Source organism: Spea bombifrons, chromosome 7, assembly GCF_027358695.1.
Source record: "Spea bombifrons isolate aSpeBom1 chromosome 7, aSpeBom1.2.pri, whole genome shotgun sequence".
Classification (NCBI taxonomy): Eukaryota; Metazoa; Chordata; class Amphibia; order Anura; family Pelobatidae; genus Spea; species Spea bombifrons.
In genome coordinates this window covers 7,429,686-7,442,246 of record NC_071093.1, presented here as the reverse complement: position 1 = coordinate 7,442,246, position 12,561 = coordinate 7,429,686, and the positions used below count along the sequence as shown (strand labels likewise).

At 39.4% G+C, this 12,561-nt stretch overlaps 1 protein-coding gene across 2 annotated transcripts in view; it reads right to left on the bottom strand.

The window, feature by feature from the left end:
• Positions 1–11,202, bottom strand: part of GALNT13 (polypeptide N-acetylgalactosaminyltransferase 13) — a 66,420-nt gene extending 55,218 nt beyond the window's left edge. For both annotated transcript variants that reach the window (XM_053471148.1, XM_053471149.1), the window contains exon 1: positions 10,905–11,202. In XM_053471148.1, coding sequence (XP_053327123.1) covers positions 10,905–11,046 — 142 coding nt within the window. In that variant the 5' untranslated portion in view covers positions 11,047–11,202. The remainder of the gene's footprint in view (positions 1–10,904) is intronic.
• Between the last annotated feature and the right edge of the window lie 1,359 nt (positions 11,203–12,561).

The following is a 12,561-nucleotide window of genomic DNA, read 5'->3' as shown; positions in this document are numbered from 1 at the left end:
CAGGCTCTTGTATTTTCTGAATTTCCAAATGTACACAGATACAGTATCTACACTTCAACGCACTGCCAACCTCTATAGCCTTAGGACAAGAATTCTATATAATAAATGAATGCCTGCTGAAGACAGAAGATAGGGAGATCTGGAATTCTCACTTTCTATCTGCAGCATTATGATAAATTGGAAAAATACTTGGGCTGCTGATATAATTAAACATCAAAAACACAAGGGAAAAGCTGATTGAAAATGTTCTAGGATTCTAAGTTCCTCTCTCTCACAACTTGTCCTCAGATTGTTGCGTTTCACCAGCCAGTAAGGGGTCAGTGTGTGGTCAATGACTGGTTTCTCACCGTACTGTATGGGGGATCCGCTTGCATCCTGCAGCTAAAGAGTTCTGATATGCCAATTCATCTTATTATGCTCTTCCCATAATGTTTTCTCCATTCCTACCCTTTTTTCACGTTCTTCCTGTGACGATGCCCTTTTTCCTTTTTTTTTCACTACCATTTCTTTCTCCACGAAGAGCTGAATGTGACTCTGCCTATTCCCCGCCTACATTTGTTATACTCCAATGTACTCCTGCTTCCCGGTGAGTTCCCTCCCACTAAAGGTTGTCTAGGGCTAGCCCTGCCCTGACACATTGGGATGCCCATTTGCTACCATCTTTAAAAAAATGGTTTAGAAAATAAGAAACTGGTGGCTATTTAGAGAAGTGCCCAAAGTACTCAAAGATTAACAAGTAGACTTGATTGTTACATTCGAAACATTGGAAAAATTGCCCAGGGATGTCGTAGGGTATTCTGGCCCATGCCAACAAGGCATAGGGTGGCAATTACAGGGGGGCATTCAGGCTCCCTATAGCATTAGTGTTTAATGGGAGATCACTGATATTTTCAGCTGGCCCTTTAACACTATGGCGGACTGTTCTGAGTTGGCACGGACTCCGTAGTTTGTTTCTGCCCAGGGGTCACATCTCTTTAAGAGGTGTAACGTTGTGATATGGTGCAAAGGGGGCAGCTGGTGGACTGCCCTGGGTTAGGCCTAGGTCAGCACCAAAAGTAATTATGCCACCGATGGGATGGTATGTTAGAAATTGTTTATACCTTGCTTTGTATACCATATAGTGGGTTTTAAATATGCAAAATCAAATTCAGGTGCCTAAACAAGGCCACTCAGACACTTTATTCTAATTATGGTTGTGTATTGAATTAATTACTTTATTTTTAAACAAATTACGTTGTTTAAACGTCTAAAAAAAACGAGCACAGAATTTGCATGCAAATATATGTAAAATGTGGAAGATGGTAAGCAGCTTAATAGTGAGAATATGATTAAATGTGATCCAGGTAATTCTCCTTAGACAGAAAGCCATATGGTCATAATCTTTTCTGCCATCCAAGGGGAAATTATACTAACGCACAGGGAAGAAAAGCAGTTCTCAAGTAACTTAAATCTAACAGGTGTTCAACTTAGTAAGAGCATCTTAATACAGAGGTATTGAGCATTCAGGCAATATGGATACGTTTCTGAAGGTACCTCAATATAACATACTGCATGATACATAAAGAAAGTGTTTTGCATGAAAGTTAGATCTCATGTTTTATGTTTTATGCTTGCTGTTTTTCCTGTTTTAGGTCACAAGAAGTGTGGATTCATACAGTATACACATGGCATATGTCGGAATAAAGAGGTGCCGACATGATCAGCTGGACAGGACCTCCAAAGGAACCCCGGAAAAGTAATCAAAGATACCTGGTAATTATTACTATTAATACCGAATATATATATAAAAACAAATGGCCTAAACAAAGACATTAAGGTTGTTTGAAGATAATGTTTTATGGCACATGCTTAGTTACTTCTAAAAATAGCTAACTATACAATATCTTGTGGATAGCATATATGAGCCCCAGGAGACATGACCCAGTAATTTCCACAACAGCGTATATCATTTGATAACAAGACAGTTGCTTAAATCGTAGCAATATACCACATGCCTTAACTCAGTTAATATATTTATCCTTTTGAGATAGAATACCGGTACTATTCATATACAGGGCAATGTCCATGAATGCACAAAGAGCAGATAGTTTATCATCCAAGTGTTATTACAGTATAACATAACATAAACTATCTCTATATCACCTTTATTCCTTGTAGTTTTTTCCTTTATTCCATAGTTGCGCACTGCCAGTATGAAAATGTAATGACCCCTCGGGTATATCCATCTGGTGACCGCACGTCATTTAGCAGCCATGGGCCTTGAAGCGCCAAGGCTGCTTTGCATCCCCATTCGGCACTTCAACTACGCATGGGGTTCATGAAAGTAATAACCGCTGTACATTGGAACATTATACATAACAAAACGCCGCTCTTCTGCATTTGATTAAAAAAAATCTATTCTTTTCAAAGCAAGAAAGACAAAATATTCTTTCTTTAATAATGAAGTGTCATTCATGCCATCATAAGCATCACAACTAAATATTGCTTACTGAGCAAAGCAGTAATAAGCTAAAGCAATATGAATATTTTTCTTTTTCATGAAAAAGTAGTAATATACGACTGAACTACTAAACACAGTGATTGTAATAAATGTAGCAATAGAGGTTTTGCTCTAACGTCCCCATTAGATTATTACAGAATTTATCCTGGCTAATATAATTCTACTGATTAAATAATGAGACTCGAGCCAATAAGTTAGTTAATTAGATAAAATAAAAGCATCCATCAAGATTTAGCAATCCAAAAAAAATCTTCTTAGACCAGGTAAATGGTACTGGGATTTTTCCCGGAATACACCTGCTTTTTCTAGAAAAGATATCTTTCTCCATTGCGACGATCAACTGGATCTGCCACACTAGCTTCATTTATCAGTGAATTCCTGATCTTCACTGCCCTTTCCTAAAGTAAAGTAGCAGAAAAACATGGGACCTCGTCCTGTTATGGATGTGAATGATGGAACATGTCATGGTGTTAGTGTGATGCTGATGCTCCTTTATGTTATATTATGGAGAAAGTAACACAGGGTTGCCAATCTTGTACTCCAACCAGTTATGGGTGTTTTGTAAGACCCCAACCTGTTATGGGTGCAAATGTCTGTGAGACCCCAACCTGTTATGAGTGTAAATGGTGGTGTACTTAAACTCATTCATGTACAGTTATGTACAGTTATATTATGAAGCAAGTATCATAGGGTGCCAAATTTGTACCGATAAGATTTGCCTATAACCTTGCATGTGTCTGTTAATAGGTGATTACGGACGTCATTAGCAGTGGATACCATTGGTGCACTTGTCAAAAAGCCAACATGAAACCTTGTGGCCTTCTAATGTCTTGGACTCTCTTGTCCAACAATGACTGCAAGGGCCTACAAGATACCTTTATGTTCTAATACCGAACATAAAATCTATTCTATACTCTAGTCCTATAATATGTCTCATCTGTAAAGTTCTAAGTATCAGGAGAATTTTTTACATTTGACTTAGAAGTAAAACACTGAATAATAATATAGAACTAGAAGTATTCCATTAGGAATGAAGGAAGTGTTGGACATCCTGGGCATGACCTTAATAGATAGACGTGGACTCCCACATCCAGCTAGCCGGATTGTCATGTATTGTCCTATTAAAAATTGAAAGAGATATATATATTTGCTGTAATTGTATCTTTAAAATCACTGAACCGCGGTCTGCGGGGTGCTATTTTCTGCTCTGATACATTTTACCATGGGCTTGTTTGTGGTTATCCTTCTCTATAATACAAGACGTGACATTTTGCCTGGATCTGTCAGATGCATGAATGTTCCCATATAACCTTTTTATGCTTCACAGCCAGTTTTTATCTTCACTGTGCAAGACCTGAAAAAAAACATTCTTTATGACAAAAAAGGCTTTTTGGAGAAAGGATTCTAGCCTTTTAGGATATCTTTCAATATTTAGAATGTCAGTCAATAAAATAGATATAAATATTTACAGGTGCAGTAATATAATGCAAGCTATTTCTGTTGCCAGCAAGCTGAAAAAAAAATATAAAAAGTCCTACTGTTCTTTATTCTTTGTTATTTATTTATTTACTCACTTGCTGCGTAGTACTCGCTTTGTATTACTGCAGAGAAATCATAATCATCTTTACATATATCTCTTTTTATGGCGTATTAGCCATGAAGGGACAATTAAATTTAAATTTTGCAATTACCCCCCCAAAAAAGTGGGTGGGGCTACACAGAAGTGGGCAGCACAGGAGGCGTGGCCACCCGCCTATTAATCCGATTAGCCGCCCAGAGCCGCGTTTTAAATACATACAATCTAAAGTCGATAAATCATGTGTAGTCACTTTCTATTTTGAAACCTATCACAAGAAATGAAACTGTTGATAGCTCACTAAACGCTGGTACATGTGGGCCTTTGACGGATAAACCTGTTGCTATGGAAACCATATAAATGAATGCCTCTTTATTTTCTAAACTTGGCCGTAACCCCGCACTTGTGTGATAGCAGCCAAATGTTACTCCGACTCGAAAGTCAATTGCTCGTAAAAATAGAATAAATCTAAAAGATTTTTGACATCCCCAAAATACACACCGTGAATGAATATTTCATGCAAATTTAATTGCAAATTCATTTTACAATGTATTGTGAGATTATAAACATTATGCAAATTCCTTTTTTTTTTTCTTGAATTTAAAAGTTAGAACATAAAAAGCATAAGATGCTATTGGAATTCTGGAGGCCCATTTGAATTGACAAAAAAAACATTGTACACAAAGTAACGCAATATTTAGGATGTATTTTTTAAAGATTATTGGTAAGATATAAATGTATTATTTTTCAGTGTTTCATTCTTCTTCATCCTTCTGGTGGCTCTTAGACCAACGGGGGCCCTAAGGAAGACGCTAGTCTTGGTTTCTGTAAATTGTGTTTAGGAGTAACTGTAAAAAATTGTACGGTTTTGCCTTTTTTCATGGTTGTCTTCCATGGAAATGCTAATCCCTGCAAAAGAAGGGCAGAAACTGAGACTATCCACTCGCTAATGACACATTGCATGCAACGACACTATTTACCTTGTGACAATTTTGTGAAATTTCACGCAAAAAAGGGGCCATTATCCACTGTTGTTAGAATATGAGCAGAATTTTTCATCCACCTCTAGTTGCACCACCTCTGGGGCAGGCCTTGTCCAATTTAGCCCCTGGGTTCAGCCCAGAATGCATCTGTTAAGGGTATGTAAGGAAATATTGGGTTTCACAGTGCCAACAGATGCCGACCTTAACCTCTAGGACTAGTACTTATGTATTCTCAGCCCGTGTAAAACAAGGTGTAGTTGATGATATCCAGCTCGATATGGACATAATACCCATAATTTAACGCAGTCTATGGGGGCTGCGGCATTTTGATACATAGTGTAAACTGGCTGGTTGAGGAGGTCAGAGGGCGCATGGAGCAGCCACACATTGGGATCACTGATCACCCAAGAGGTCAACCTGCCCTCTAGTTTTGCAGTGGGGAGCCGCCTTAGGCCTAGTTGGCCTTGACCTTCATACATGACTGACCCTATGCTAAAGTTAGCATACATTGTCAGATCTTCAGATTACTGAAATTGCAAGAAAAAGTTTTTACCTTAACGTTTTGGATAAACATATCCCTATCCCATATGATAAAAGCTCAAGATGGAGCAAATAGTGGATGGCGGCGCTATTAGTGCAGGCAATTATGTGGATATAATTTTTTTTTTTTAACTAGGCGCGCCTCCGTTTTAAAAAATCTCGGCAAAACGAGATTTCGAATGGAGTCCCCGTGAAAAAAAATGACATTGACTCATGTGCCCTTGATACACAAGAGCATTAACGCTCGACCAAACTGTTACTGCGATACCTTCCTTCACACTTACCAGCGAGGTAGAAATGAATTATAAACATCTGTCTGCTAATCTCATCAAAACAACTCTGAATAGTGTTGACAACAAGCAGTACATACCTAGACAATAAAAACCGACGATAAAAAAAGCAGCTACGCGTGTGCACTGGACCGTCTAATTTCCTGGTGCCATTCTAATTTAGTGCTAAAAGCCTATTTTGCTAAATGCAATTTCCTTGGTTAAGGTGACATTGCTACTGCACAAATATTTGCCATCTGAATAATGAAACAAATACCTGCATTTTGAGGTTGACAACGACAGCCGGCAGCTAGGAATGGGTTTTATTGGCCCTAAACGAAAATGTGGACTGGGCCCATTAAGGGGATATTCAGGGTCGGACTGGCAATAACGCGGTGGTACTGGCACATTAAGGCCAGTGGGTGCCTGATGTGGCTGATGGCTGCAAGCTACCTAATATGTGGCTGGGCATATCCAGTCGCTGTAGCAGAGTGTTGGGCGCTGTCAGACTGCGGCCCACTGGGCATTTCTCCTGCGTGCCAGATGACCAGTCCAGGCTTGGTATATTAACCCCTTAAGGACAATGGGGGGTCCCTAAATCCATTGAAAACAATGTATTTTGAGCCCGTCCGGGCTTTGTCATTAAGAGGTTAAACATGAATTACGGAATTATTTTATAGATCGCATCAATGATCCCTGATTATCGGGGGTAACATTTATATTAAACTTGAGTGTTACTCTGTCATAGTTTTACATTTTATGATTGTAAATGTTATGACATGTTACCTGCCAGCTCATGAGTTAGACAAAGCACATTGAAGAATATTTAAAATTGTCACCCAATGTTGTGTGCCATGATGGTATGAACACCAACAGATGTTCAGTGCAGGGGAGAATAGTGCACTCCGCACCTGTCTGGCACAGAAAGTGTTAATACCAGTAAGCGTGCTCCGTAGTGTTAATTATCTTAATACAACGTCAGCTTTGATTTTAGGGATTTTAGGGGTTTAAAGCAAAAACATAACAAGCAAGCTTGCTAAACCCTCTTGGCCATCTGCTCTGAGTGAGGTCACTTAATTTGTTCTCCAGAAAACTGGAAGGATGAACTATTTCCAGGGTGGCTACGCAGCGTGCTAATGATTGTTTGATGATAAATGACAAATGTGACTACTCCGAGGCAGTAAAAAGCACATGCGCTAAATTATGACTTAATAATATACAGAGAGAACGCACACAGACCAACACAGAAACCTCCATGATATAGGGGGATTGCTTAGCTAATTAAAAACAGGCAATTGTGAGAAGTGAGAAAAGCAGATACCCACCAGGGTCACTTTGTGTTTATATGTATTTGTATTTATTTAGCACTAACCGTTGTATTTAATCAGTGTATGGTTCATTAGGGAAGGGGTACAATAAGTGCAGAAGATATGATCAGGGTGCAATTGGTATGAATACGTTAGAAGATGAGGTCCGTGTCCCAAAGAACTTACAGTCTAAGTGTCTTCATGCTTGCTGGAGCGCTGTTATGAAATTTTTGGTAAAACGAGGCAGTGAAAAGGGTTAAAACTTCCCCAATAGGAAAAGGATTGAAAATGTGTCAGAGGGGAAGAGGCTGTCCTCAGGGATTATGGGCAAGGATGGTTTATGGGGGTCCTTAGTACTTAGGAGGGGACAAGTGGATCTCCCATTCTCTATCACGCTCATGGTCTCTACATCACTGAGAGATGCAGAGTGCAGGGATATGATGTCATACCTTACAGCTCCGCTTCACTCACACTTGGAGAGATCACAAGTGTGGGGTCTGGGGCAGGCCCTGGAAAAGAGTATATGACCAGGATCCAGGACGTTTTTGGAAAGTTCTGTGAGTTGTAGATCAGATAGCATAGGGTTTATACACCATGGCAAATTGGTTCTCAACACTGGTCCTCAGGTATCTCCTCCAGATGCCAACTTTAGTTGTGGCATCATAATAATTTGGGCAGGCACCTCTCTTGTTTAAAAATATTAGGAAAAGACTCCAGGGATCAAGAACGGGGGGTTGCATTTGACAATTTTAAGAGCAAACAGCCCATTTCAATAACACGTTCATTTGTGCCTCTCTGAGACCCAATATACTATTTATCTCAAGTTAGAACCTATGAACATTATAATTAATCACTCATATCGTGTAGATTTTCCCTTTGATCTTCCTCTTCCCTGTCTGTTTCTTATATTCATTAGTGTATGTTTTTACAGAGTGCTTTATATTAAGACATATGTTATTTCTCCCACAGCAAAATCCCTTGAAGAGAGATGTCTTAATACAGATCAACGTAATGGATGACTACATCAAAGATAATTGACTACTTAATGACTTCTTGCTCCCTTATCTCTCATTAAGAAATTGATCAATACCATTAATTAAAATTGCTTAATCAAACTTTTTAAATACACATTAATATATGCAGTATATATATATATATATATATAGGTATGTCTATAGAAAACATGGCGTGCCCTGCAGTGGTTATGGTCCAGTTTCTGATCGTAACTGTTGAGTTCCCTGCTTTATGCATAATTATTATTATTATTTATATGATTATTGTGTTTAATATAGTGCATCTATAGATGTTTTTGCTTATTGCTCAGAGTCTCTGGGTAAAGTGCTGTTTCTGGGTCTCAGGGTCAGTTTTGTTACTCTGGAAAGTTCCCCCGGAATGCTTACTCCTACTTTTTATTATTGTACACTATTACGTGTTGATACAAAGTGTTGTTATTTGTGTTGATACTTATAAACATCTGAATCTGTTAGATCCTTATGGGGATTCTCTTATGGCGTTGTGATAAAAAATCAATAATGCTTGAATATTTAACCCTAGAGGTTACACGGTGAAATGTTAGATATATATCTTACTAAGACAGAACATTTCTAGATTTATCTTGAGCCGGAAGATTTCTCCCGCGAGGAAACAGCAAGAAGGACTTCTCCAAGCAATACACTGATTAATCATAATGAATGTACAAGTATGTACATTTTTGAAGCAACTTGTAATGATATATATATATATATATATATATATATATATATATTGCTTTTCTAATTGTGTATAATTAAATCCATTGCTTATTTTAGAACTAGAAATGAGAATCCCTAGAATCGAGAATGAACCCTAGTGGCCCCCGGGGCCATGGGAAATGAGAAAATATTATATGTCATATGTATTTATGGTCTTTTTTATAAAAAATAGAAAACTGATTAGTACATTTTACATGCCCCTTGGCACAGCCAAAGAGCGACACTTTTGTGGCTTTGTGAGGGGGTGGGACTAGCCACTCACAAGCAAGGCTAGCCATGTGAGGATGTGGTTAGATGTGCAGGGCGGGGCTAGCCAAGACAAGGGTGGTGCTAGCCCCAGAGAGCATTACATGGTTTGGGAGTGGGAGGGGAATTGGGCAGGAAGTGGGTGTGGCAAACCGATCCTCCCCTGCACCGGAGAAAGGGGAGAGCGACCAGGCGATCAGAGGAAGCAAAGCTTTACTCAGAGACTCTGGGTCAAACCAAAGAGTTGCCATATATGCACATCCGCTTGTAGAAATTTTGTCTTAATTTTCCATTTTTGATGAAGCAATTCTCAGGACCACAACCCTTCAACCAAGACACACCCACTTTCTTTCATGTATTTTGTTCCACAGTATTAGATTGCAAGCTCTTACAGACAGAGCCTTCATTACTTTTCACCTTGTGTAATGCATTTGCCAACCCATTGAACTGAACATCATTACGGAATATGTAGGTGCTATATAACTGTTGATAATAATCAGTGCTTAAGGCAAATACTTTATTCCTTGTACCTGTAAACATATTCCCATCCACGTTCTTTTATCAGGTTGACTGGGTTCATTCCTTGACCTCCATAATATATTGCTTGTGCAACATTTTACATGGAAACATTGCATACAAATTCAGAGTAATTAAAACTGACCCTTTAAAACACATATTTTAAACACATGTATTTATATTTGTAGCCTTCTGGCAAATCCTATCTCAAAATTCTACAGAATTTATAAAAATAAAAAATGTATATTAGACAGGTGAACCAGCTGGTGCATATGCAGGTTTAATAATGTGTATTTCTATCCCCTATAAAACATAAATGTAAATCTGTCCTAAACCATCACTTTTATTATTATCCTACAGAGATATAAAGTGTTATTGCCCATTTACATATAAAATTTAAATTAATGTCCTACCCACATTTACACAGAAACAAGACCGCAAAGCACCATGCAACTTAGTGCGCAAAATCTGGTGAAAAATACCCATTATTAGTAACATATTCATTGTCACATACAACCCAGAGTGCACTTTGTATTATAATCCCTAAGAATATTAAACACAAAAAAAGGGATTTAACAAAGTACAGGAGGGAGGTTTATTTCAAACGAGAAGGAACATGAGGTCATAACGTAAAACGAGAGGTTCAGATGTAATGTAGGGAAGTTTTAATTTACTGGGAGGGTGGTGGATACGTTGAACAGCTTACCAGCACAGGTGGTAGAGGTTAATACAATACTTTCAACACACATAGGATAGGCATATGGCTCCTGAATCCAAGACACTAGATGGGCAAAATGTTTCTTATCTGCCGTCAAATTCTATGTTCCTTGGTTTCTATAATGATCTCATAGATTGTAAGCTCACTTGATCAGGTCACTCCTTACGTTTCGTTTTTCTGGAAGCTCTGTGATATTCTGCTTGTTGTATCCTGTTTACCCATTGTACAGCGCTGCGCTATATGACGGCGCTATATATATATATATATATATATATATATATATATATATATATATATATATCTCGATAAATAATAAGTACGGACACTCTCGAAGATATATGAAAATACTCTTTCTACAATTCTGCTGGCAGGTGGAGTCGATAACCTCCCTCCTTTATTACTAATGTGATATAATATAAATAAAGTATAATAATAATAATAATAATAACAATGTGTCAGGGAGAGTAAGCGAGCGTGCAGAACAGACTTTAGGCTTACCTCTGAGTGCAGGCAAAAGTGATCTGTCCCTTCGGTCATCGCACTTATTACATTCGCTGAAGTACAGAAGTAAAAAGACGTCCAACAGAACCCACACCAAAGACGTGGCCAGAACCACTTTGCAATAAACAAATCTTCTCATGTCCTTAATAGGATTCTCGCTGTCACAATATACGAGAGACAGCCAACGCTGAAAGCAGTCCAAGCCACCCAAATATAATCCAGCATGAAAGCGAAGAAAAGAACATCCCAGCGTAATTAAAAAGAAGAGACCGTCTGATGAACTTTTACGGCTAATTCGTGGCCCCGGGATTGTGTGACGGACACTAATTGAATTGCATTTGTCACGGCTGATGGATCCAGACTGGGTACCTCGGTGTATGAATTGCCTGCAGCGGCTAAAGGTGGCAAATGCAGGCAAAAAAAAAAAAAAAATAGGGAGAAGTGTATGGAATCGCTGATTCTGTGTTGCCAGGTTACTTGGGGAAGGAGACGGTTTATTTTCTGATTGGAATTAAAAGCTCGGCACCCTTTCCAATTGTGGTTGGGCTTTTTTCTGCAATTAGCATCTTCCCTGCATGCATCCGAGCAAAGACACACAGCCAAGGGGGATGTGAAACACAACCTCCTTACATGACTGATTGCCAGCCAAGGAAACCAGGAGATATGAACCAGGTCCTGGATTCAGTATGTAACCCAGCTCGCCATTGGTTCGTCTTCCCGTTCCCTGATTGGGCGCAAAATATTCTCGTTTTGGAAGTGCAATGGATAAATTAGTTTATTACTGCAGTTCGAACAGCAGAAGGTTAAACAGAGGGAGCGTACGGCGAGGGAGCCGAGTGCTGTATTTGCGTGCAAATCAGCAGCACGTGGAGGTCAGGCACGGCAGCTTCTGACTACTACGACAAAGCATTCTCCGAGACACAATGCAGAAGCCAACGGATGGATCTAGAGAGACACGGAGCGGTGGTGACCATGGGAACTGCACGGCGTGCAGTCTAGTTAACACTAGAAATGCCAGCAAGTTAAAACAGATTCTGTAAAAATTCAAGTATTATACATTTTCCCTACTTGACTGCACCCGGAGAGGACATGTACAGTATATATATGATGAGAGCATCCCGGCGAGGGGCTTGTGATAGAGCTATCCTGAATCTAAGACAAGACCAATGTCTGACCAAGACCTCCCTTGTAACCGGCTCACTGTTCGGCAGGAACACTGGGGGTCTTGTTCGCCGAGAGGGCAATTTGCACCCTGGTTTTGTGCCCCTGTATACATCACTGGTGTTTACATCAGGAAAAAGGGCAGATTAGACGGGCCGAATAGTTCTTATCAGCCGTCAAATTCAATGTTTCTATATGCTTGTACAAAATAACCTGACCCTTATGTAAAGCCTGACTTACAATCCCTCTTGGGCTCCAGAGTGATGAGAAATTATGTCCAAGGGGTCCAGAGTGGGTCTGAGTGGGCCTTGACTGGGATGCCGGGTAGGGCTAGTTTTGGAGCTAAAGGGAGGTTATTTTAGGACGGGTGTAATTAGTTTAGGGGCCATTGTCCTGTTAACGCACCGAGTTTTGGTTTAGGTTGCGTGCCAATGACTCGGTTAAATAAATCGTCTGTGGCCTTTTCAACCCCACTCTTGGTGTCATGTCATTA